We start from the raw sequence: 26,911 nt of genomic DNA, 5'->3' as shown, positions 1-26,911 counted from the left end.
AAATGCATTGGAAAGTAATATATGGAGTTCTGCAGAAGATTAAAAATCAGGATAATGAGGGTAGAATTCTTCATATTACTCCCAGTTCCACGTGCTCATGAGGGTAGGAGGAGCAAGATAGAACAGATGAATGCATGCTCAGGAGTTGGTGCAGGGCACAGGGATTCAGTCCTCCTCATCAACTCCCCCTGCCAGGCTTCTACCCCCTTTTATGAGCCATGCAATTCCATCAGCTGGCGTAATACCAACCATCTTGACCTCCACTCCCCATACCCACTCCAGTCTCACCCCCTCTAAACGTGCAGCCCTCTGCTCACTCTGCACCAACCTCAACATGGTTATTAAGCCTACCGACAAGGGAGGTGCCATTCTAGTCTGCATGGCTGACCTCTATCGTGCTCAGACACTTCCTCATACCTACCCCTTGACCATGACCCCATAGACAAACATCAGTATATTATTGCTCAGGCTGTTTGTAATCTTATCACTTCTGGCAATCTCCCCTCCACAGCCTCCCATCTTATCCTGAGCCAGCCCTGCACTGCCCACTTCCATCTCCTCCCCAAAATCTACAAGCAGGATTGCCCTGGCAGATCATTGTTCCTGCCTGCTCCTGCCCCCCTGCACATCTCCAAATACCCTGATTCCAGCACATCAATCCTTGTCCAGTCCCTTCCGAACTACATCCAAGACACCTCACATGATCTTCATGCCTTCAATAACTTTAAATTTGTAGGCCCCCATTGCCTCATCTTGACCATGGATGTCGAGTCCCTTTACATCTCTATCCCCCACCAGGAAGTTTTCAAGGCTTTCCATTTCTGCCTTGAACAGAGACTGAATCAATTTCCCTCTACTAACCCTCTCCTCCAGCTGGCAGGACATCCTCATCCTCACGCCAATTTATCATTTGACTCCCTTCACTTTCTTCAGGTTAAAGATGTAGCTATGTGGCCTTGCGTGAGCCCCAGCTATGCCTATCATTTTGTTGGTAATGTTGAACAGTTCTTGTTCTAAAGGTACACTGGTACCATTCCACCAACTCTTTCTTCACTACATGGACAACTGCATCAGGGCTGCCTCCTGAACCCTGTACAGAACGTGTTCATTTCGTTAACTTTAGAACTAACTTCCACCCTGTCCTCTAATTCACCTGGACCTTAGCTGAAATGTCTCTCCCCTTTCTTGATTTCTCCATCTCCTTCAAAGGGGATTGACTGGCATCTACTACAAACTCACTGACTCCCACAGCCACCATTGTTTCATTAAAATTATACTTAGAATATTTAGCTATATTTAAATAGGATATATTTAAGGCAGAGATTCTTGATTAGTATGGGTGTTAGAGATTATGAGGAGAAGGCAGGAGAATGGGGTTAGGAGCGAGAGATAGATCAGCCATGATTGAATGGTGGTAGACTTGATGGGCTGAAAGGCCACATTCTACTCCTATCACATGATCTTACGATCTTATGATTTGACAGACATAAGAAAGACAACTCTATAAGCACAAAGTCTTTCTTTCTCATCAAAACGACTTAAAGTTATTTTGAGGAGTGGGTGAGTGTGATTCTATAATATTTTGTCTCTGTAGGCAAAGACAAGTTTTGTTGACTGGTCTTTTGGTGTTGTGGTTTTATGCACCATTACAATACCTGTCTTGAAGTAGGCCAAAAGCAGACTTATGTGGACTGTGAGAATGAACCTTGTATCAAACTGAGGGTGTGGGCAAGTTTAGCTTTTCCTATACTTGGCCTAAAGTGGAGCTGGATATCTGGAGTGGATGCTCATACTTTAGTCACTTTTTCCGATGTTTTAATTTCTTTCACAGCACTTGACCTGTGAAACCGACCATCTCCTTAATTTGTTTACCATTCGTCAGTACTGAACCATCCCTGATCTTAAATACATCTACTTAAAATGGGTGTGGGTTCTGAACTGGACTCCCAGTAGCACTTTTAGGAATCCTGACTAGTGTTGAATTTTCTCGGCAACTATTTCCCAGTTTCCTTCCTACACGTACTGTTTTGCACTGTATTTCCTTCCTTAATTATCTGCCATATGTGTGTTCTTTATTTGCTGTTATCAACACACATAAGACAAAGGGTAGAAGAAACATAAGTTAAACAATCTCCATTAAACCTTGGTAAAACCTCTTTGAATGTACTCTATTCATTCAGTTTGAGCAACAGTTTGTGAACTCCTCTCAGTTGTGGAGTGAATGATTTGTATGCGTCATATAGCTGATGTGAGAAATTGCTAGCTAGCTGCAAATAGTAGTTAATAACCATATAACCATATAACAATTACAGCACGGAAACAGGCCATCTCGGCCCTACAAGTCCGTGCCGAACAATTTTTTCCCTTAGTTCCACCTGCCTGCACTCATACCATAACCCTCCATTCCCTTCTCATCCATATGCCTATCCAATTTATTCTTAAATGATACCAACGAACCTGCCGTCACCACTTCCACTGGAAGCTCATTCCACACCGCTACCACTCTCTGAGTAAAGAAGTTCCCCCTCATGTTTCCCCTAAACTTCTGTCCCTTAATTCTGAAGTCATGTCCTCTTGTTTGAATCTTCCCTATTCTCAAAGGGAAAAGCTTGATCACATCAACTCTGTCTATCCCTCTCATCATTTTAAAGACCTCTATCAAGTCCCCCCTTAACCTACTGCGCTCCAGAGAATAAAGACCTAACTTATTCAACCTATCTCTGTAACTTAGTTGTTGAAACCCAGACAACATTCTAGTAAATCTCCTCTGTACTCTCTCTATTTTGTTGACATCCTTCCTATAATTGGGCGACCAAAATTGTACACCATACTCCAGATTTGGTCTCACCAATGCCTTGTACAATTTTAACATTACATCCCAGCTTCTATACTCAATGCTCTGATTTATAAAGGCTAGCATACCAAAAGCTTTCTTTACCACCCTATCTATATGAGATTCCACCTTCAAGGAACTATGCACGGTTATTCCCAGATCCCTCTGTTCAACTGTATTCTTCAATTCCCTACCATTTATCATGTACGTCCTATTTTGATTTGTCCTGCCAAGGTGTAACACCTCACATTTATCAGCATTAAACTCCATTTATCAGCATTAAACTCCATAATACTGAAGTCCATGTGCATTGAAAGATAAAATAGTGCTGTGGAGGGTGGTGCCAAGCATTGTGTATTGCCAATCTAATACCAGGGCCTCGGAGATGTCCTCATTCTTTAGGAAACGGGGGTTCCCCTCTTCCATTATAGATGAGGCTCTCATTAGGATCTCTTCGATATCCCATAGCTCCGCACTTGCTCCCCCTGCCCCCATTCGTAACAAGGACAGAGTCCCCCTTGTCCTTACCTTCCATCCCATCAGCCATCGCACACAGCATATAGAAACATAGAAACATAGAAAATAGGTGCAGGAGGAGGCCATTTGGCCCTTCGAGCCAGCACCGCCATTCATTGTGATCTTTGCTGATCGTCCCCAATCAATAACCCGTGCCTGCCTTCTCCCCGTATCCCTTGATTCCACTAGCCCCTAGAGCTCTATCTAACTCTCTCTTAAATCCATCCAGTGATTTGATCTCCAACATTTTCGCCACCCTCAACGGGATCCCACTACTGGCCAAAACTTCCCATCTCCACCCCTTTCTGCTTTCTGCAGAGACCGTTCCATCCAAAACGCCCCAGTCAACTTGTCCCTTCCCACCCAAACCACCCCCTCCCCAAGTACTTTCACCTGCAACCACAGGAGATGCAACACCTGTCCCTTTACCTACCCCCTTTACTCCATCCAAGGACCCAAACAGCCTTTCCAGGTGAGGCAGAGGTTCACTTGCACCTCCTCCAACCTCATCTACTGTATCCGCTGTTCCAGGTGCCAACCTCTACATCATTTCGCTGAACACCTCCGCTCAGTCCGTCTTAACTTACCTGATCTCCCGGTTGCTCAGCACTTCAAGTCCCCCTCACATTCCCAATCTGACCTTTCTGTCCTGGGCCTCCTCCATTGTGAAAGTGGGGCTCAGCGAAAATGATGGAGGCCTAAAGCTAAAACTTCTGTCCCACTTAGGTAATTTTTTTTCGGCGATACAGGCGACTAGGGGAAGATGCAGAGTGCAGAATATAGTTCTGTCATGCAACAGCTCCATAGACAAAGCTCAATTTCCACTATGGGGTAAAGGTGAATCAGGCAGTACCTTAGCTTATGGAGGGACAGTTTTGAAGCCTGATAACAGTGGATAAGTTGTTCCTGAGTCTGGTGATATATGCTTTCAAGCTTCTGTACCTTCTGCTGGATGGGAGCAGGGAGAAGAAAGACTGGGTGGGACGTTGATAAGTGAAGCATTATGCCTGTGAGATGTGTCTGCCATGGCTGGGATTATGTGTAAGATGGGAGGTGTGCATGGGTGTTGTAGTAGCAGGAAGAATATGACTATGTTTTGGAGCTCTGAATATCAGATGGAATATCAATTGCTTGATGGGGTAGTAATATGTGGAGCAATATTGTCAGCCAGGGAAATTTATGATCCTTATACTAACCTTGACCATCTGCTTAAGATCATCAGGATTCTTTCTCAACTGGATCCCATCCTGGAACTATTACTGCAAAGACTTAGAGACAAAAAGCTGGAGTAGCTCAGTGGGTCAGACAGCATCTCTGGAGAAAAGGAATGGGTGACGTTTTGGGTTGAGTGCCTTCAGTCTGAAGAAGAGTCTCGACCCGAAATGTCAACCATTCCTTTTCTCCAGAGATGCTGTCTGACCTGCTGCGTTACTCCAGCTTGTTGTGTCTATCTTTGGTTTAAACCAGCATCTCCAGTTTCTTCCTACACATACTGTGACAACATTCATGGCCACCCCTTTGCCTCCTCCTTAATTAACATGAAGGGTTGCCTAAGCCTGAATGAGTAGGATATCTCCAAGTATTCATCTGTTTCACAAGTGTATTGAGGAAGATGTTGGTGTCAGCCCCTTTCTCCTCAGTGTCCCCCAAACTAGACAATGATTTCCAGCAGTGGTTTGGGTTATAGATGGCCTCCCTTTCTATGAGAAGCAGGCAAGAGATAAATTAGCTCTGGTTAGCTTTGACTAGTCCAATGATGTTACTGATAGTGATACACTGATAGTGAAGAGAACATGATTGGCACCACCTTAATATTTTAATATTTTAACCAGGTTTAGTTTAGTTTAGAGATACAGCATGGAAACACGCCTATCATCCCACCGAGCCTGCGCCGGCCAGTGGTTCTATCCTACACACTAGGGACAATATACAGATGCCAATTAATCTACAATCTGCAAACCTTTGGGATGTGGGAGGAAACCAGACCACCCGGAGAAAATCTATGCGGTCACAGGGAGAATGTGCAAACTCCGTACAGACAGCACCCATAGTCAGGATTGAACCTGGGTTTCTGGTGCTGTAATGGACCTGTCCCACTTAGGCGATTTTTCAGACGACTGCCGGCGACTGTCGGAGTGGAACACACACACACACGCACATCGCTTCCTTCACCAGCCAGTTATGCAGGCGGGGGACAGGGCAAGCGGGGGGAGCGCTGTCTGAGTGAAATTCTCACGATGCAAAGCCAATGTGATACAGACATACACCACGTTGAACAGGAAGGTTGGCGCTGTAATTAAGGCGGCGAAAGCACAGTGTACGGGAAGGGTCACATATTCTTTAAAAGAGGGAGGGGGAGATGGGGGGAGAGGTGGGGGAGGGGGGGAAGAAGGAGACAACTAATAAGAAGGCTGTGAAGCCCGGCGGACATTAACATTACCGGTCGGTTATCCTTGGTACTGAAAACTACTGTTTACTGTTTACAACCTACGAGAATCTTCGACCTCCTGGCAACCCACTAGGACCTCCTGGCGACCCACCCACGGTTCGAAAATTCTCGCTACTCTCCATGGCGGCTTCATTCAGGTCGATGCTAACTTTTCAACGTGTTGAAAAAACTTGCGTCGACCATAATGAGGCCGCGACTAATTCCCAGAATGCAGGAACTCCTCACGACCATGAAGGCGACTCCCTGGCAACTACCCGCGAACATGTGGCGACCATGTGGCAACCACATCATCTCCTTCCGTCGCCTAAAATGTCGCCTAAGTGTAACAGGCCCATAAGGCAGCAAATTTACCGCTGTGCCACTGCTGTTGCTGATCATCCTCATAGATTGTGATTTTAGTGTGTTTTTCTATGCATGATTGAATATCTAGGCTATGAATTTAGAATAATGTTCATATTTCATATTCTATTTCAACAATGGTCTAAACCAGCGTTTCATGTAAATGAATTATGACTTCTTTATTGATGTGCTTCATGCCCCCAATTAATAAATCTGAAAATTTAATGGACTTTTTATGACATCGGTTGAAGTGAATTGAACATATTTTAGTGTTTGGTTCTCACAGACAAGTAGATGAGATTTTGATTAATCTCCAGATATTAGGAAGATTTAAAGCCTACAATTTGAATTGTTAGATATTCTAATATAGTATATCAAAATAACAGTTCCATATGGTTTGCTTCTTTGCACATAATGTTTTATGGATGGTAAATTAACGTGGCTATGCACTTATCCACTTTGGTGGCAAAAACAGGGAGGCAGATTATTATCTAAATGGTGTCAAGTTGGGAAAAGGGGAAGTACAGCAGGATCTGGGGGGTCCTTGTTCATCAGTCACTGAAAGTAAGCATGCATGTACAGCAGGCAGTGAAGAAAGTGATTTACATGTTGGCCTTCATAACAAGAGGAGTTGAGTATAGGAGCGAAGAGGTCCTTCTGCAGTTGTACAAGGCCCAAGTGAGACCACACCTGGAGTATTGTGTGCAATTATTTCTCCAAATTAGAGGAAGGACATTCCTGCTATTGAGGGAGTGCAGCGTAGGTTAATTCCTGGGATGGCGGGACTGTCATATGCTGATAGAATGGAGCGGCTGGGCTTGTGCACTCTGGAATTTAGAAGGATGAGAGGGGATCTTATTAAAACATATAAGATTATTAATGGTTTGGACACGTTAGAGACAGGAACATGTCGCCGATGTTGGGGAAGTCCAGAACCAGGAGCCACAGTTTAAGAATAAGGGGTAAACCATTTAGTACAGAGAGTTGTGAATCTGTGGAATTATTTTCTGAGTGAAGGCCAATTCTCTGGATGCTTTCAAGAGAGAGTTAGATAGAGCTCTTAAAGATAGCGGAGTCAAGGGATATGGGGAGAAGGCAGGAACGGGATTCTGATTGTGGATGATCAGCCATGATCACATTGAATGGCGGTGTTGGCTCAAAGGGCCGAATGGCCTATCCCTGCTCCTATTGTCTATTGTCTAAAATATTCTTGCGTATTACATGTAAATGTTTATTAATATGCACTGTCCCCTGAATAAATAAATTACAATTACAATTTAAGGCTGTGCAAAATAATGTCAGGTTTCTCTAATAACTGTAATAACTCTAAAAAAGATGCACACGCTGGAATCTGCAACAAAAAAAAAATAGATTGCTTGTAGAACTCAATGGTTTAAGCAGAATCTGTGGAGATAAAAGGTGTAAATTGATGTTCCAGATTATAACCTTCCATCAGGATTTCATCTCAAAGCATTGACATACACCTTTTGCTTCCACAAATGCTGCTTGACCCTTTGAGTTCTTCCAGCATTTTTTTTCAGGTTTACGATATCTGGAAAAACAGAAACTTCTTAGGGACGGCACAGTGGGGCAAGGGTAAAGTTGCTGCCTTACAGTGCTAGAGAGCTTGGTTCAAACCTAACCACACGTGCTGTCTGTGTGGAGTTTGTACGTTCTCCCTGTGACCGCGTGGATTTTCTCCAGGTGCTCTGGTTTCCTCTCACACGCCAAAGATGTGTAGGTTTGTAGACAATTGGTTTCTGTAAATTGTAAGTTGCCCCTAGTGTGTAGGATAGTGCAAGTGTATGGGGTCTTTGCTGGTCAGCGTGGACTCGGTGAGCTGTAGGGCCTGTTTCTGCGATGTATCTCTAAAGCCTAAAGTCTTCATCACAATGAAATCCCTCAATTTATATCACTTGATCATGGGCAAATATCAGAAAAGTGCTGGAAATCTGAAATAAAAACGAAATATTCAGGTCAGGAAGCATCAATGGAAAGAGAAACAGAGTTAATGTATCAAGTCTGTACCAAGCATCAGAATTGAGAAAGTTAGAAAGCATGTGACCCTTCCTCTAGATTGGGGAAATCAAAGGTAGATTGGGTGCTCACTTTGTTTAATCTGCAAGTCTGAATTTAAATTCTCCATCCTACATCCATTCCTTACACTGCTACAAGGAGAAGCTTGAGGATCAACACTTCATCTTCTGTCATGGATTTGGAGCCTCGATATTAAATTCTTCAACTTTAGATAAACATCTTTCTTCCTGTCTTTAGCAGAAATGGCCACTTCTGTCGGTAAACCATCTACAAATTTTGCTCCGTTTCTTTCTCCTTTAGTATAACCTGGGCTGCTATTAGCAACATTGTACAGACAAAGCAGTTTAATCAACTTTTCACTGACTCTTAATTCAGTCTCACTGTCACATTTATTCCCTTTGTTCAACACACCCCTCCCCTACCTTCTCTGTTGAAAATTGACCTTTTATCTCACTTTCCCAGTGTTGCACCTGAAACATTAACTTCTCCTTCCACAGATGCTGCCTGACCAGCTTGGTGCTTATCACATTTTTTTTTAAATTTCATAGTGATGGTTCAACAGAACAAATCAGCAGCAAATCTATATTGTCAGCATTCCATTATCAGTTATGGGATGAACCACCAGCCAACAGTAGTTTTAGAAGAGTCCAATTTTAAGAAAGTCTTTACATATCATTATCTCTATTTACTGCTCCTAAAACATTGAAGAATGACCTTGTCTCCACCAGTTGAGCTCCAAGTGCATTGAGGGTTAATGTGATGTGTAATGGGCTTCAAACTCTGGTAATGAACAGTTCACAAGTTATAGGAGCAGAATTAAACCATTCAGCCCATCGAGTCTACTCTGCCATTCAATCATGACTGATCTCTGCTTCCTGATCCCATTTTCCTGCTTTCTCCTCATAACTCTTGATACTCGATTAACAACTGAGATATTGAAGCAATGATCCACCATAATGTTCAAACGGGAATGTTATCAATCAGTCATGTTATATTGATCACATGTCAAGGGAATTATACACAACTAATATCTGACGTTACTAATCATTGTTTTGTTGAATTGGTCACAGGAACATTTCATGGAAGTGATTAAAAATCAAGAATTCCTTCTGCTCCCTGCAAGTGAGGTTGAGAAACTTCTTTCTAGTGATGACATTAATGTTCCTGATGAGGAAACCATATTCCAAGCTCTGATGATGTGGGTGAAGCACGAGTTACAGAAGAGGCAGCAGGAACTTGCAATGCTCTTGTCTTACATCAGGCTCCCTCTACTCTCCCCACAGGTAACGGAAAACACAAATTGAGTTGAAAAGACATTCACATACAGGAATTATTAAGCATTTTCCAAAGCATTCAATTAATAGTAACCTGATTCAATATATCAAGAATATTCCAATGACAATTCCCAATGTTCAATTTCCTCAACTGATTCAGTGGTAAAGCATCAGTTCTCATTACAAACTCAGTTTTACTAGTCTGAGTAAATGATCCAGAGGCACAAGTAGGCAATTTCTTAATTGTTTTCCTTGAAGTAGGAAGATCAGTAGATCTCCTATGAGGCTTGCAAGGCAAACAAAGGTCTCGTCTACTTCAGTCTCCTCTCCGCCCCCCCCCCACCCCCCCCCCCCTTATCCCCACCCACTACTATTTTAAACCCCAACAAGGTTACAATATAGCTGCTCCTTCTGCTCCTACTCACTTGAGTAGACTGATGGGACTGAAGGCTGATAAATCCCCAGGGCCTGATTGTCTGCATCCCAAGGAAGTGGCTCTAGAAATCGTAGACTCATTGGTGATCATTTTCCAATGTTCTATAGATTCAGGATCAGTTCCTGTGGATTGGTGGGTAGTTAATGTTATCCCACTTTTTAAGAAAGGCGGGAGAGAGAAAACAGGGAATGCGTCACATATACTTGATTGCTGAGTGCCAAATCTAATATAAATAATCATAATAATTTGCATTTATGTAAGGTTGTTCAACTAGAAAGATCTGAAAAGAGATAGTGGTACATTTCTTTGAAGTAGCACACCATGTTTTATGACAAATAATGACTGCTGGTATCTATTTATTTTAGTTGTTGGCTGATTTGGAGAACAATCTAATGTTTGCAGACGACTTGGAATGCCAGAAACTTCTTATGGAGGCTATGAGGTATCATTTGTTGCCAGAGCGACGGCCGATGTTGCAAAGTCCTAGAACCAAACCTAGAAAATCTACAGTTGGAGCACTTTATGCAGTCGGAGGAATGGATACTAACAAGGGTAAAAATGAATGGGAAATTGAAGATAATATTACTAATGTGTAAAGAGTTGTAACTTCTTTGGAATTTTCTTGGTGGTTGCCCTATGTGTTGACAATGGGATTTGACATTGAAACTCTTTGCTTTTAAAAATATAATTTTAAATTATTGCCAACCTACTTTGAAGTGAGAATATTTTGCAAGAAGTTGAGAATATGTTTGTATTTTCTTCCTCCATCTCTTTCTGCATGGACAATCCTCAACTCAGGGGATACATTAGAGAGTCAAATGCCTTTAAAATTATTGCAATGGCTTCCAAAAAGGACTTAAGTTTGATTTGAGACTTCTTGCACTCTTCACCTACACTCAAATTCTTAGCTGCTACTCCATATCCCACGCAGCATTGAACTGCCCAATGCAGGGAATACCAAGTAGGAAGACATGATCAGTGGGTATTTCTGTACCTTGATCCAATATATCAGCCCTATCATTCAATTATCAACATATTACTAAAACACTCATCTTGTTTGTTTGTATGCATGCGTGCGTGCGTGTGTGTGCGTGATATCCCCAAACACTGCCAAAAAGGTACACAATAGCGCTCCTATTTTAGGCCCACCTTATTCACCATTGTCCAGTAATGTAAATGAAACAATTTTTGTTCAGATTGATGGTATATTTTACATTACTGACATTTTAAACTTTACAAAAATCACTTTTCAAAAGACTGTTACACGTGCCCTGCCTGTCAGCCGCGTTACAATGACGTCACAATAGATCCCGAATCTCATTTACATAAAAAAATCACGATTTTCATAAAAACATCATCTTAATCAAATTCTTCCATTTTCATTAACAGCTAACATTGTGCTTAGGTTATTTTAAAGAAAAACACGATTTTCATTCTGGGTGGATGGGATAGGGGGGAGGTTTCATTTAAAAAAAAATATCGCAATTTTCATTGTGTGTGGGGGGGGGGGGGGAGTGGTGGTGGGATAGGGGGAAGGTGAGGAGTGGGGGAGCAGGAGGATAGAGGGAGAGGAGGGGGTAGGGAGGGAGAGGGAGTGGAAAGTGGGAGAGGTGAGGAAGGACAGTGGGGGAGGGGGAGGGATAGAGGGAGAGGAGGGGGGAGTTGCGGATGTAGGGAGTGGGGGATAGAGGGAGAGGAGGTCAGTGGGGAAGGGAGGAGCTGGGGAACAGGGAGATAGAGGGTGAGAAGGGGGTAGGGAGAGGAGACGGTTTATAGAGCGAGGGAGGGAGTGACAGGATAGGGAAAAGGAGAGGGAGGTAGAGGTAAGTGAGGGGAGGAGGAAAGGGGAAAGAAGAGGGAGGGTGAAGAGGAGGAGGAGGAAGTGCTGGGTGATGAGGGAAAATGGAGGAGGATAGGGGTAGGAAGAGGAATGGCGAGGCGCAGTTGGGGGAGGGTTGCCATGATTCGCGTCACAACGATATCTGGCATCACAACGGATAACCCCTCAGCCGCGCCTGCGCAGTTGTGGGCTATGGGTGAGTGGTGGAATATTGCCTTGGGGGACGGGCCCAATGGGTCCGCACCTGGTCTAGTCTTTTATATACCTCAGATAATAAATTTGTTTACTGCATTAGCTGAGGCAAGTGTCCAACAATATTTCTCCTACTTTAAGAGTTGGAACATAATAGTTATCTTAATTCATACCTCTAGGTTATTAACGTTTTACTGACCATTTGTAATCATTACTCATAGATTGGGCAGTTAGGGTAGACAGAACCTTTTTTTCCAGAATTGAAACATCAAATGGTGAGAGAGACAAAGTTCAAGAGAGATATGCAAGGCAGGTATTTTTACGCAGATGATGGTGAGTGTCTGCATCATGCAGTCAGGAGTGATTGTGGAAGCAGATATGATAATCATAATCCTAATCATAATAGTGATTTATTAGCCAAGTATGTTTTGCAACATACGATGAATTTGATTTGCCATACAGACATACCAATAAAGAGAACAAGACATCCGAATACATTTTTAACATGAACATCCACCACAGTGACTCCCCCACATTCCTCACTGTAATTGAAGGCAAAAAAAATTCAATCTTCTTCTCTTCTTTGTTCACCTGCGGTCGGGGCACTTGAACCTTCCATTGTTGGGGCGGTCTTGGCTCCCACAGCCGGTGATCGAGCCCTCTGCATCGGGGTGATCAAGGTCCGCATCGGGGGACCTCAACTACCTGCGCCGGGCGATCGGTCACCCTCGGCTTGCAGCTTCCCGACATCAATCTCTACCCGAGACTGCTAGCTCCTCGATGTTGAAATCCACAGGCCGCTGTTGAAGCGTCGATCCCAGGCAAGGGATTGCCGCCAGCTCCATGATGTTCGACCGCAGAGTGACCGGAGATGCGATACGGAAAAAATTGCACCTCCGGTAAGATAAGGGATTGAAAAAAAGTTCCCCCCCCCCCCCCCCCCCCCCCCACCTCTCACATAAAACAAATACTTTTTAAAACACATTAAAAATAACAAAAAATAACAAAAAATAACAAAAAATAACAAAAAAGACAAAAAAGACAATAAGACAGACAGACTGTAGGCGAGGCTGCCATCGCTGACGGTACACCTGATTTGACATTGATACTCTTTGCTTCCATTAGTAGATAATGGAATTTAAGAGACTTTTGGATAGACACATGAATATGCAGGGAATGGAGGGATATTAATTATGTGCAAGCACATAAGAGATGGTTTTGACGTTATGATCAGTACAGACATTATGGGCTGAGGGGCCTGTTCCTGTGCTGTACTGTTCTAAGTTCTATATTTTTATATACACTTTTAACTATTTCTATAGGTGCCACAACAGTAGAAAAATATGACCTCAGGACAAATACCTGGATACAAGTAGGCACAATGAATGGGAGACGCTTGCAGTTTGGAGTGGCAGTGATCGACAATAAGCTGTATGTTGTTGGTGGGAGAGATGGATTAAAGACGTCCAACACTGTTGAATGTTACAATCCAATAGCCAAAGTCTGGTTGATAATGCCACCAATGTCCACTCATAGACATGGACTAGGTAAGAAATACTGTAACTATTTTTATCTTGATTACAACAGTTAAAACTATTAACTAACCTCTTTTTTTGAAGCATGCACATAATTAGTATTTTGTAATTTACTTACGGTTCATAACTTTGCAAAGCACAGTAGATTTAATATAAGAATCTATTTGACACAAGCAACTGCTATTAGAATGTTATTATTAGAATTCTCAGATAAAGGTAGAGGTTGCACCATTTACACCATGGTTGCTTTTGACAAACATATATTTCCAAAGGGCACATGGTACTGACAACTAAACTCTACCAAACAGTCCAGTCTTAACTATAATCAATAAAATTACTACAAGAAATGTAATTCATCCATATCATTTTTATTTATATGTCATGTCATAACTACCTTACAAAAGGGCAAGCAACTTGTGTGACAATAGCTAAATACTATAAAGTAGGGCCTTATTTTGTGCCGTATATGGCTGCTATTCATTACCAATACACCAATATTTTTTAATCTAATTTTCCTTGCAGAACAAATTTCTGGTTTCTGCGACCAGGAAAAACTCTGCTGCAAAGTACTTTCACAAAGGTGTTCAGAATTAACATATCTACACATCACTTGGTCACCTCCCAGTGCGCAATTAAAACATTGAATAATAGAGCATAAAATGAAGCAGATTGAGAGAACATATTTTACCCTACTACCCCTGTATTGTTATATTGTTACAATTAAAGCTGGGTTCATAATACGCAAATTGTAACAATATAACAATGTAATTGTATATTCATTTATTTACCGATGCCAAAAGATACCTCATAGAGTCATAGTCATAGAGCTACACAGGACAGAAATAGGCTCTTTGGTTGATGTCAGCACTACCTGTCCCTCCACCTGTCTTCGTATCATTAGCAAACTTGGCCACAAAGCCATCAATTCCATCATCCTGATCATTAACATAGAATGTGAAAAGTAGTGGAACACCACATGTCACCAGCAGCCAAGCAGAACAGTTCCCCTTTATTCCCACTCCTTGCGTTCTGCGGGTAAGCTAATCTTCTATCCATGCTAGCACTTTGCTTCTGATACCATCTTGTTTAGTAATTGATGAACAAAATACAACAGATCACCTTGATGAATATTGCTAATGCCATGACTAACTTACTTAAATGAAAATGAAGAGAGAAACAGCAAATGTGTCAGTAAATGATATTTTGAGTTAATGTTTAAGATCAATGACACTTCCTCATAAATTGCTGGTGTAAAGCAATTAACAAAATATAACTCCGTTTTGTTTTGAAGATGCTTTCTGATCTGCTGAGTTTTACTTACATTTTTTGTTACGCTTTAAATGTCTTGCATCCATTGATTTTGTTTTGTATTGTCAATAGTCAACAGTGGATTGCTATTTGCAAAGGGGTTGCCGCCTTAGAGGATATTTTGCATACAGACCAGGAATCTTTCATCTAGTTTATTCTTAAGAATTGAACTGCATAAATGCTTTATTTCATCCTTTGTTTTAGTTATCTGCCTTGGGCTTTGGAGTTTGAACAGACCATGCAGATAGACCTAACACAAAGGGATCTTTGAGTCTCCATATTTGTGCCATGTTCAATTCAAGCTCAAAACAAAACATGTTTAGAAAACCATTATGGTCTCATGATTTCGAAAAGAGTGATAAAATGTGGAAGTATATTTATTGCTATAATGCAAGAAATGCATTAATTTGGCACACTCACTTTGGCACAGCAACATTCTTCAAACAACAATGAGATAATGACCAGATGATTTACTTTATTTTAAGGTGATTTATTATTGAGATGTAGTTTAAGAGAGGCAATGGCAAGTAGAGAATGCTGCTTGTAACATATAAATAATGTAGTATTCTCAAAAAGATCAATAATTTATAACCATTGATGTTAAAAAATACTTCCCATGATTGATGACTCTAATAGGATGATTGAATGGCAGCACTGGGAATCACAGGGGAAGACATTGTAGTCAATTCTTTGTTTTAGCACATCACACGATTAGAACAACTGTTCCATACTCTTATTAATCCATCAAATAATGTTGAGTGATTTATTTCATTACATTTCCCTATTAGAATAATGTTTAGTTTTGGCAAATTTCTGCTCTCCCAACCTAGAATCCTTCTTTATAAACTGCAAACCCTTCTACTCTCCGAGGGAATTTAACTTTATTCTCACTGGAGTTTACCTCCCCCACCCCCCTACCCCCCCCCCCCCCCCTACCCCCCCCCCCCCCCCCCCCCCCATGCCTGTGTGCATGAGGTGCAAACGCAACTCGCTGACCAGGTAATGAGGGTAGAGAGTGACTTCCCGGACTCCGTGGTTATTGTTTTGGGGGAGTTTAACAAAGCCAACCTCAGCCGTGACCTTCCAAAGTACAGACTTCATGTTACCTGCCCAACCAGAGGGGAGAGAATACTTGACCACTGTTACACGTCAATCAAGAACGCATATCGCTCTATTCCCCGGGTGGGTCTGGGTCTCTCTGATCATTGTCTAGTTCACCTTATTCCGACCGACAGGCAGAAACTAAAATCTGCTTAGCCTGTGGTCAGAACAACGAAAAGGTGGACAAGCGAGGGCATTGAGAACCTACAATCCTGCTTTGACTGCACGGATTGGAATGTGTTCAGGAAGCAACCACAAGCCTCGATGAGTATACAGACACTGTATCATCATGTGTCAGCTTTTGTGAGGACAGTTGCATTCCAACTAGGACCCGGACTTCGTCTATGAAGGTAGAAAATCTAGTTAAGGCACCATTGAGCATTATTGCAACCTGAGTAAACCACTGATGCACAACTTATTTTTGGTGGAGAGGGCAAGATGTACAATCCAAACCATTTCTGAAGATTTCTCACGAGAAGCATGTTTTATCGGAATCATACATAACCAGATATTAATACATTGAATTATGTTCAAGGGCACTAATGCCACAGTTCTCACTGTTTCACTCACCTCCTCTCCACCGTACTGGCTGTGACTATCCTGTTTCTTCGTCACCACACCTCCTGTGGTTCGTTTTATCTTGCCAAGCACGTTTACACCTTGAATGAGACGGAAATGAATCAACATCCATGGGAAATAAAATAATTACCAGAGCAGGTTAATAACATGCCATCTGAACTATGTGACAGAGCTATTGTTACTCATATGGTGCTACGGTGATAAAACTTGATATCAACTTAGAGGAAGAGATAAGGCCCAATGGGGTCCCTGGATCCATTGTCTCAAATACCTGGACCTTCTATTTGGTGGGCACAGGGGTCTGAGTGGACAGTTGGGGTGAGTCATGCTTTTCCTCCAACCTATAGCTTGTTGACATTCATTATAGGCTGCTTCTTTTAAAGCACTTGGAACCGGCCCGAAGATTCCAGGCTCATAGCCTCTGTTGGTTTTACTGGAGAGTCGGCACCTCATATCATTGCCAATTCACTCTCAAAATTGTTGACTGGCAGCAACACAGTCAACGACCAGTCAGACCAGAGGTTATAGAAGCACCAAGCATAGGTATGTCAAAACGGCCCACACCTGTGACTGCACACTGCATGTGGTTCATAATGCCCCTGTCTCACTTAGGAAACCTCTGGTGACCTTGCCCGCGACCTAAGGTTTTAATGAGGTCGCCGGAGGTTTTGGTCACTCTCCCTAAAGGTCGAGTGGTTTCCGCGTGCTCGACGCTTCATCTAGGTTGCTTCGATTGTTTCAACAAAATTAAAACCGGCCTCGACTAAAAATAGGTTGTCGTTTGGTCGAAGCCAGTGGAGTGGAGTGGGGTCGCTATTTACTTACAGGCAGTTGAAGGCCATCTCCTTCGCTGACCGGCCATTTTGATTGGCTCACTGGAGTTTTCAGGACCCAGAAGACCCGCTGGTAGGTAAAATGCCCGCAAACATTATTAAACTTAAAACTGTCTCCACTCCCTCTCCCCCACTTCTCTCCCCCTTCTCCCCCCTTCTCTCTCCCCTTCTCCCTCTTCCATTCTCCCTCTCCCCTCTCCCCCCTTCTCTCTCCTTCTTGCCCCTTCTCCACGCTTCTCTCCCCCCCCCCCCCCCGCGCTCTCTAAATGACTTACCGTGCTCTGTGGCAGCCGCTTACCTTCCTCTTCATCGCGCAGACAGCGCTCCTCCGCTCTCCATGGCCCCAACATTTGCGATGTGTTTGTGCGTGTGCGGTCGGTAGCAAAGATCCTATGGTCGGTAGATGCAGCTCACACTTCGGTCGATCCAGGTCGAGGCTTTCCAGGCGAGTGACCAAAACCTACGGCAACCTCATGGAAACCTTGGGTCACGGGCACGGCTACCAGAGGTTTCCATTCAGTTTTCCTAAGTGGGGCAGGGGCATTAGTTAATTAGTTCTGTTCATAGGAGCAAGTCTACTCTGCCATTCAATCATGGGTGATCTACCTTTGCCTTTCAATCCTTTTCTACTGCCTTCTCTCTGTAACATTTGACAAACTTATAAACCAAGAACCTTAAAAAAAAAAAACAGCAATTTGCCCCTAGTAGTCATCTATGGCAATGGATTTTACACATTGACCACCCTCTGGCTAACAAAATTCATCCTTATCTCCTTTCTAATGGTACATCCATTTATTCTGAGGCTGTGCCCTCTGATCCCAGACTTTCCCACTAGAGGAAATGCCCTCTCCATGTCCACTCTATCCAGGCCTTTCACTCTTCAGTAAGTTTCAACAAGATCACCCTCAACCTAAACTGCAGTGAGTATAGGCCCAAAGTCCTGAAATGCTCATTATATGTTAACCCAATCATCCCAGGGGTTATTTTTATAAACTTGCTCGGGACCCTCTCCAACACCATCACATCCATCTTCAGATATGGGGCCCAAAACTGCTCACAATACTCCAAGTGTGGTCTGAGCAGTGCCTTGTAAAGCCTCAGCATTACATCCCTGTTTTTATATTCCAAGACCACTTGATCAAGTGGGACCCATTGGGTCCCGTCCACTCAATGCACAATGTGGGGGGCGGGGGGGGGGGTTCGGCCTGCGGCGTCACGCACACTAACCACCCCCCACACACACAGGGGGGGGGGCGAGAAAGGGAGGGAGGGGGGTGAGAGGGGGGAGAAAGGGAGGGGGAGGGAGGTGGAGGCGAGGGGAGAGGTGGAGGGTGGAAGGGGGGGGCAGAGGGGGGAGGGGAGAAGGGGGAGAGAGAGGGGGAGAGAGAGGAGGGGAGAAAGGGAGGAAGGTGGGGAGGGGGACATGGGACGGAGGGAGGGGGAGGGGGGGGAGAGAGAGTAGAGGGGAGAGAGGGGGGGGATAGAGGAGGGGGAGAGAGGAGGGGGGAGAGAGGGGAGGGGGAGAGGGGTAGTAGAAGAGAGTGGGAAGAGAGGGGGAGAGGAGGAGGGGAGCCGGGCAGGGGAGCGGGCTGAGGGGCCCACGGCGAGCAGGCGGGCGATGACCAAATGACTGCAAGTCGGGGGGGGGGTGACGTAACTCGCAGTGTGTGGAAAACAGTGCGCAGCAGGCCGCACGAGCAGACCCATTGTGACGTCAACCGCTCGTTTATTTTCTGTTATTTGAAAATATTGAACATTTTCATAAATAACTCGAGAAATAATGCATTAAATTTTCAGATAAGGCAATTTCTGACTTCACAGCGTAAATCTCTATCGGAATATGTAAAATTTCACCGTTAGCGCTTCGTGTTTTCGAGATGTGAATCGCACACAAACATCACTCAAATAAATACACATCCAAGATCAGAGTTTTATGTATAAAGATTCCTCTTAAAATGAATGCTAACATTGTATTTGACAATAGACAATAGACAATTTGCCTTTCTTACCGCTGATTAAATCTGCAGTTGGGCACATAGAAGAGTTAACACAAATAACAGAAGTAATGAGATTCAATAAATCACATCTCTCTCAGCCATTTTATTTGTTAATTAAATGGATTTGTTCAATATCAACTGGCTGACATATTTATTGATTGAGGATGTTTACCTACATACACAACATACTTCAAAGACAAATTCAGTACCTGTAATGCAAGTTTTATATTGAATATTATCTTTATTTTCATTCATGCAAAGCATGCGTGAAGAGAGAGGCCAGGACTTACTAATTGACTGTGAAAGATGCTCGGAAGTCACTTTCTGGGACAGCTCATGCCAAATGTGGGGAAAATACTCCTGCTGCACTCCATTGTTGGAAGTTGTAAGAGAGAATAAAGGAATTATGTTATTTTTCTAAGTTAGGATGGAGTGCGACCTGGTGGTACAGACAAATAATGGTAATCTCCTGCCCATCGTGGCCTTCTCCTTCTTGTGAGCAGAAGAATTTAGGCAGAGTCATCAAAAAGGCATGTTGATGTGCTGGTGTTATACCATTCAGTATGAAGCCGTATTGTATGCTCAACAATTACATATTAGCTTTTATGTTTTTTTGAATTATAATAATTTTAAAATGCTCCTAACCATTAAAGGTGCTTCATCTTGGACCCTTATTTTAGATCTCAGTGTACCCCGATTCGTTTCTCTCTCTTTCCACGTTATCTTGGTGCTACAATGATAGAAAGCAAAATACAAAATAAAAAAATTAAGTTTCATTCAATGGAAAATGGTGCAGAGAAGTTCAGCACGTGCAACATAAAACATTACAAGAACATTCATCACCAAGCCGCTGAGAGGACTCTCCCGACGCCGGAGCAACATCACCCGGCGAGAACGGCCTGGAACATCGGGCCTCCGTAGAGGCAACTGTGGAGGCCTCAATAGGCCCGACTATGGGTGAACTGGGGTTGGGGACTGGACTTTATGCCTTCCCACATAATGGGAACCATTGTTGGGGGATGTTCTTTATGTTTAAAACTCTTATTAATGTTATGTCTGTATTCCTTTTTTATGTGCTGCAAAATGGCAAGAAGCATTTCACTTCACTACATCTAGGTGTATGTGAATGTGACCAATAAAATACCTTTGATACTTTGATTTGATACATAATCAGAAAGTCGATGGGGTAAAATAACGACCATAAGGCTTGATTTACTCTGGTGGCAAACTCTCATCCTGCTGACTAGAGTCATTTAATTCTACCGATTAAGTTAGTTATTGTAGTACATATACAACTGGTTGTGATTGATAATTGTTGCTTTAAAACTGCAACACTCTTTGGACTGCGACAAGTGACTAAAATCTTTGTGAGGTATCATTAGCAGAAGGACATTAATATTAGGAAGGACGTCACATATTCTGGGGAGACTAACACCCAAATAATTAGATCCAGTAAAGTGAACAAAAAGCAAGATTAATAGACTAATTATGTGAACGAATCAACGCTGCTGGGGACAGAATGATTGAAGACACAAGAAACGGCAAATGCTGGAATCCAGAGCAAAAAATGAAGCTGCTCATGGAACTGTGGCGATATGTGGCGCAACCGGGCACTTGGAAAACCCCTAGTAGGTTAGCAATGAAACAATGGGACATTGGAGATGTAGTGAAGATGCATAGGTCTAAAAATATCACATAATGGTAAAACACATTCCAGAAATCCCACATGGACAACGATTGAGCACAACATGATACTTAACTATATCTGCTGTATCTGAGATTGAAAAGAACACGGGTACTAATGGGAACTAATTGTAGAGGGCATGGACACTGGTGATTCAGTTAGAATTATAATAGTTGGAAATCATTAATTTAATTGTTGTGAATGTGCTAGATCAGTTTTTAAAGGTTACGTAATATATGGCATGCAATATTGGCCATGAGTGATGATTGCTGTTCTTAGGCTGATACTCCTTTAAAGATTGCAGTATCTGACTAATTGCTTTTTAGATTACAACTACATTTATAGAAAGTTCGAGAGACAGACTGTGAGGAGCATGTGAAATAACTACATACACATGTATTTGAAACTCTGTCCCACATGCATCAGTCCATGTACCTCGACAACAGCCTCCGTTGCACTGTTGCAATACACTGAATGCATTTGATCAATTCGCTATACTGTAGCTTTTGATATAATTCCATTGTACTTTTGATATAATTCCATTTGATATAATTCCGTTTGATATAATTCCGTGTGTATTGCGTAAGTATTGATTTTTTTAAAAACATTTGACATTAACATTTTATCTTTTATAATCTCTATTACAGAATGTTGGATTTAATTCAGACATTTCCTTCAAGCTATAAAACTGTTTTTAAGCTGAATTTATTTAGAACTACATTGCTATAATGATAAATATTATATGTTCAAATCTCCTAACCCATCTTTTTCTTTCAGGAGTGGCTGTACTAGAAGGGCCAATGTATGCAGTTGGCGGACATGATGGGTGGAGTTACCTCAACACAGTGGAGAGATGGGATCCACAAGCCCGTCAATGGAACTATGTTGCTAGCATGTCAACTCCAAGAAGCACTGTTGGAGTTGCAGCATTAAATGGCAAGTAAGTGGATGAGTCATAGATGCATAGATCAAATAACATAACCTAATCAGAAGTTAATAAATGTACAAAATATAAAATGGTACAAAAGGCACGATAATTCAAATAAGATATCATACATAGATTCCACAAATCAGTAATCTTCTTTGCATTTTAAATAGAATTGCAGTAAATTTGGCTGTACAAAACAACTGAACCAACCTACTGCAACCAGAGAGCAGTCTTGAACTACTATCGGACTATCTTTGATCGGACTTTACTGGCTCTACCTTGCACTAAACATTATTCCCTTATCATGTATCTGTGCACTGTGAATGGCTCGATTGTAATCATGTACTGTCCTTCCGCTCGCTGATTAGCACACAACAAAAGCTTTTGACTGTATTTTGGTAAATATGATAATAAACTGATAACTGAATTCTGTTACACATGAAAAATACACTAAAGCTGTAAGTTTGAAAAGCTGGAGGTGCTATAGGACTAACCCACAAAAAAGGATAGGGCTAGTTCTGAAAACATCAAAATTAAATTTTTTAAAAATGATAAATGGCAGAGAAGGATTATCTTTGAAGTATTGGGAAACAATTTAAACAAATAGATGAGGAATTTTCGAAGGCAGGCAGTAGAAAATATAAGAAAGGCAGTCAGTACAAAGAGCCAGAAACAGTCATCAACTGGTGGTGATATTTTCCCCTGAAAGAAACTGATTTACACGACTTGTGTCAATTTGTGCAACATCTGTTCACTCAAAATCTGTTAGCATTTGATATGCTGAATATTCATTTTATGATAGATGAAAAGCTAATTGCCAACAGCCTATTCATTGTTTTAGGCACTCCAGATTCAAGTTCCAGTTCAAGTGAGTTTATTGTCATGTGTCCCTGATAGGACAATGAAATTCTTGCTTTGCTTCAGCACAACAGAACATAGTAGGCATTGACTACAAAACAGATCAGTATGTCCATATACCATTATATAAATATATACACACATGAATAAATAAACTGATCAAGTGCAAATAACAGATAATGGGCTGTTAAAGTTCAGGGTTTTGTCTGAGCCAAGTTTAATAGCCTGATGGCTGTGGGGAAGTAGCTATTCATGAACCAGGTCGTTGCAGTCTTCAGGCTCCTGTACCTTCTACCTGAAGGTAGCAGGGAGATGGGTGTGTGGCCAGGATGGTGTGGGTCCTTGATGATGCTGCCAGCCTTTTTGAGGCAGCGACTGCGATAGATCCCCTCGATGGAAGGGAGGTCAGAGCCGATTATGGACTGGGCAGTGTTTACTACTTTTTGTAGTCTTTTCCTCTCCAGGGCGCTCAAGCTGCCGAACCAAGCCACGATGCAACTGGTCAGCATGCTCTCTACTGTGCACCTGTAGAAGTTAGAGAGAGTCCTCCTTGACAAACCAACTCCCCGTAATCTTCTCAGGAAGTAGAGGCGCTGATGTGCTTTCTTAATAATTGTATCAGTGTTCTCGGTCCAGGAAAGATCCTCAGAGATGTGCACGCCAAGGAATTTGAAGCTCTTGACCCTTTCACCCATCGACCCGTTGATATAAACGGGACTGTGGGTCCCCATCCTACTCCTTCCAAAGTCCACAATCAGTTCCTTGGTTTTGCTGGTGTTGAGGGCCACGTTATTGTGCTGGCACCATATGGACAGTTGCACAATCTCTCTTCTATACTCTGACTCATCCCCATCAGCGATACATCTCACAACAGTGGTGTCGTCAGCGAACTTGATGATGGAGTTCGCACTATGACCGGCTACGCAGTCATGAGTGTAGAGTGAGTACAGCAGGGGGCTGAGCAGGCAGCCTTGAGGTGCTCCCGTGCTGATTGTTATCGAGTCTGACACATTTCCACCAATACGAACAGACTGTGGTCTGAGGATGAGGAAGTCGAGGATCCAATTGCAGAGGGATGCGCAGAAACACAGTTCTGCGAGTTTGGTCAACCAGCTTGGAGGGGATGATTGTATTAAATGCCGAGCTGTAATCATGAATAACAACCTGACATATGAGTTTTTCTTGTCCAAGTGGTCCAGAGCGGATTACCGGAGAATGGGCAAGTGATAGGTGGATAGGAGAAAATGAGGATGACTTGAAAGATGTGCACTCTGCAAATAATACAGAGCTTCCTGTGGAGACCAGGAGATTAAAGATGGAGAGCACATTTTTAGGTGTGATTAGGGATTAAGTTAAGGATTGCACCAAAAACTGTAATTGTAATGGAAAAAAAGATTGGGGCTGCTGTGGGAAGCAAAAGCTCTGTCCTAGACCGTAAGAGATTTCAGAGAATGTTTCACATATTCAACAAAAATAGGTTGATATGGGATCTGCTCTTATTTTTTGTCCAATCATTTCACATTCAGGTGTAAAGAAAGGCATAAGATCACCTGCAACCAACAGATTGAATAACAAATACATACCTACGAGGAATGTCGGCAAGGAATATCTATTGAGGATAATTTATTTTGTATTCTCACCGATTCATTGAGACATTGTGGTTTGATTTTGGAGTCTGGAGCAGTTTGTGCAAATTTTGCCTGTGATCCCATGGGTCCAATACATACAACAAGATTCAAATTTGCGTATGATGTATCATGGGTTTAGTCTGAATAATAAATGTGGGCAGAGTAGCAATTGCTATAAACTGCCCTATGGAAAGTAATGCTAATGTTGCAGCATTCTAGATATTCAGGGACAGAATCAGTGGTAATTTGCATCAACATTCACTTCACAAGCCATTCTCCTCTAATTCCATCAGAATCAATTACATTTAGTGGAATAAACAATCTTAATATTTCACATAGACTGACCTTTAATTTGTCCATCGTTCCTTGGGGACGAAACAGAACTGAATAGCACTAAACAATCTAAAAATATCAATTGGAATGTAATTACTGCTAATTAGAACCAACTCCCTAGGGTATTGTGAAACAGCAATCTGTATTGATTTAAGTCATTTTGATATCATACTTCACTTGCACTGTCCATTCCAATTAGTGAAAATGTTTGTAAATTTTATTTTTTTAAATCCTTTCCCATCCTCTTGTCATGGTGTGCTAGGCAATATGAACAAGTTAAGATTTCACTTTTAGTTTTCTTATGTGCAGATCATATTCCATTTGCATTCAATTCAGCTTCCTTCCAAATTATCTTCCATCCAAGAATTTCAAGGGCTGTCTGATATTCCACTAACCTGCTGGATATTTGCAGTAACATGGACATTGAATTCCCATTTCTCAGTGGTAGACATCACAGTTGCCTAATCTGTGGACATCTGAATTTAGAGCACATGCGAGCCTAGATGAATCCATACATTCTCATTGACTTATTGACAAGGATGCCGTTGTTCTCATTGTGAACCACCCTGTGGGAATGGAAAACCAACTCTCCAAGGGAAGCAGTGATCTGCTTCTTTCAATTCAGTTTACAGCATTTGCTGCAGGTGATATATTTTAAACATTTAAAATCTGTAATTGATAGATCTTTGTTCACTAAAAGTAAGAATAGAATAAGAAATGCAGATAAATAATCATAAATCAGTCACACGCTGCCGAGATTGAAGGGGGTCCAGGTGGGGAGGGGTCGACGAGAAAGAAAGGACACCTGGTGGGTGGCCGCCTGCTGCCTTGGGCAGTGGTAAACCTGGCTCACCGCCGCAAGGAAATATAGACTGTTCGATTAACTTTTTGCAACTTTGTTGGCGCCAGAAATGTGACGACTCTTTGTGCACTGACTAGGTGAGGTCTGCTGTATGTTTTTGAGTTAAATAATTGAATTGAATTGAATAAAATGTTATTAGCCATGTATGTATACATACAAGGAATTTGCCTTGGTGCTTTGCTCACAAAAGGATAAAAATACGATATACTGGATTATATGCAATAGCAGAGAAATTCAATGTACCTAAGTACATGTGATAATAAAGTACCATTAAATCATTGAAGCATTGAACTATGAAACAGACAGAATGGGCAACTGTTCCTATCTTCCCAGGTTTCTCAGGAAATCAAATGCAAACTGAGTGATAACCTATGTGTACATCGTTATTGAGTCTGTAAGGATGATCCTAAGCTTCCAGTAACCCATTATTTCAACTCCCTGGTAGATAAAAATGCTGGAGAAACTCAGCGGGTGAGGCAGCATCTATGGATCGAAGGAATAGGTGACGTTTCGGGTCGAGACCCTTCTTCAGACTGATGTGGAGGTGGGGGGGGGCGGGAAGAAGAAAGGAAGAGGCGGAGGCAGTGGACTGAGGGAGAGCTGGGAAGGGGAGGGGAAAGAGGGAGAAAGCAAGGACTACCTGAAATTGGAAAAGTCAATGGTCATACCGCTGGGATGTAGTCTACCTAAGCGAATTATGAGGTGCTGCTCCTCCAATTTACGGTGGAACTCACTCTGGTCATGGAGGAGGCCCAGGACAGAAAGGTCGGATTCGGAATGGGAGGGGGAGTTGAAGTGCTGAGCCACCGGAAGATCAGGTTGGTTATTGCGAATAGAGCGGAGGTGTTCGGCGAAGCACTGATTTAGAGCAGCTGACACCTAGAGCAGCGATGCAATTGATGAGGTTGGAGGAAGTGCAGGTGAACCTCTGCCTCACCTGGAAAGACTGTTTGGGTCCTTGGATGGAGTCAACGGGGGAGGCAAAGCGACAAGTGTAGCATTTCTTGCGGTTGCAAGGAAAGTACCAGTGGAGTAGGTGGAAGGGACGAATTGACCAGGGAGTTATGGAGGGAGCGGTCTCTGCGGAAGGCCGAAAGGGGAGGAAATGGGAAGATGTGGCCAGTGGTGGGATCCCGTTGGAGGTGGCGAAAATGTCGGAGGATTATTAGTTGTATGTGAAGGCTGGTAGGGTGGAAGGTGATCAGGTAGTCCTTGCTTTCTCCCTCTTTCCCCCCCCCCCTTCCCAGCTCTCCCACAGCCCACTGCCTCCACCTTTTCCTTTCTTCTTCCCACTCCCCCACCACGACATCAGTCTGAAGAAGGATCTCGACCCGAAACGTCACCTATTC

At 42.6% G+C, this 26,911-nt stretch overlaps 1 protein-coding gene across 1 annotated transcript in view; it reads left to right on the top strand.

Annotated features, from left to right (window-relative positions):
• The window catches only part of klhl4 (kelch like family member 4), a 131,891-nt gene that overhangs the window by 98,932 nt on the left and 6,048 nt on the right, over positions 1-26,911 (top strand). The window contains exons 5-8 of the mRNA XM_033030395.1: positions 9,245-9,457; positions 10,250-10,436; positions 13,239-13,463; positions 21,731-21,893. Coding sequence (XP_032886286.1) covers positions 9,245-9,457; positions 10,250-10,436; positions 13,239-13,463; positions 21,731-21,893 — 788 coding nt within the window. The remainder of the gene's footprint in view (positions 1-9,244; positions 9,458-10,249; positions 10,437-13,238; positions 13,464-21,730; positions 21,894-26,911) is intronic.

The sequence above is a fragment of the Amblyraja radiata genome, chromosome 12, assembly GCF_010909765.2.
Source record: "Amblyraja radiata isolate CabotCenter1 chromosome 12, sAmbRad1.1.pri, whole genome shotgun sequence".
In the NCBI taxonomy this organism is placed as follows: domain Eukaryota; kingdom Metazoa; phylum Chordata; class Chondrichthyes; order Rajiformes; family Rajidae; genus Amblyraja; species Amblyraja radiata.
This window is presented reverse-complemented; position numbering and strand designations above follow the sequence as displayed.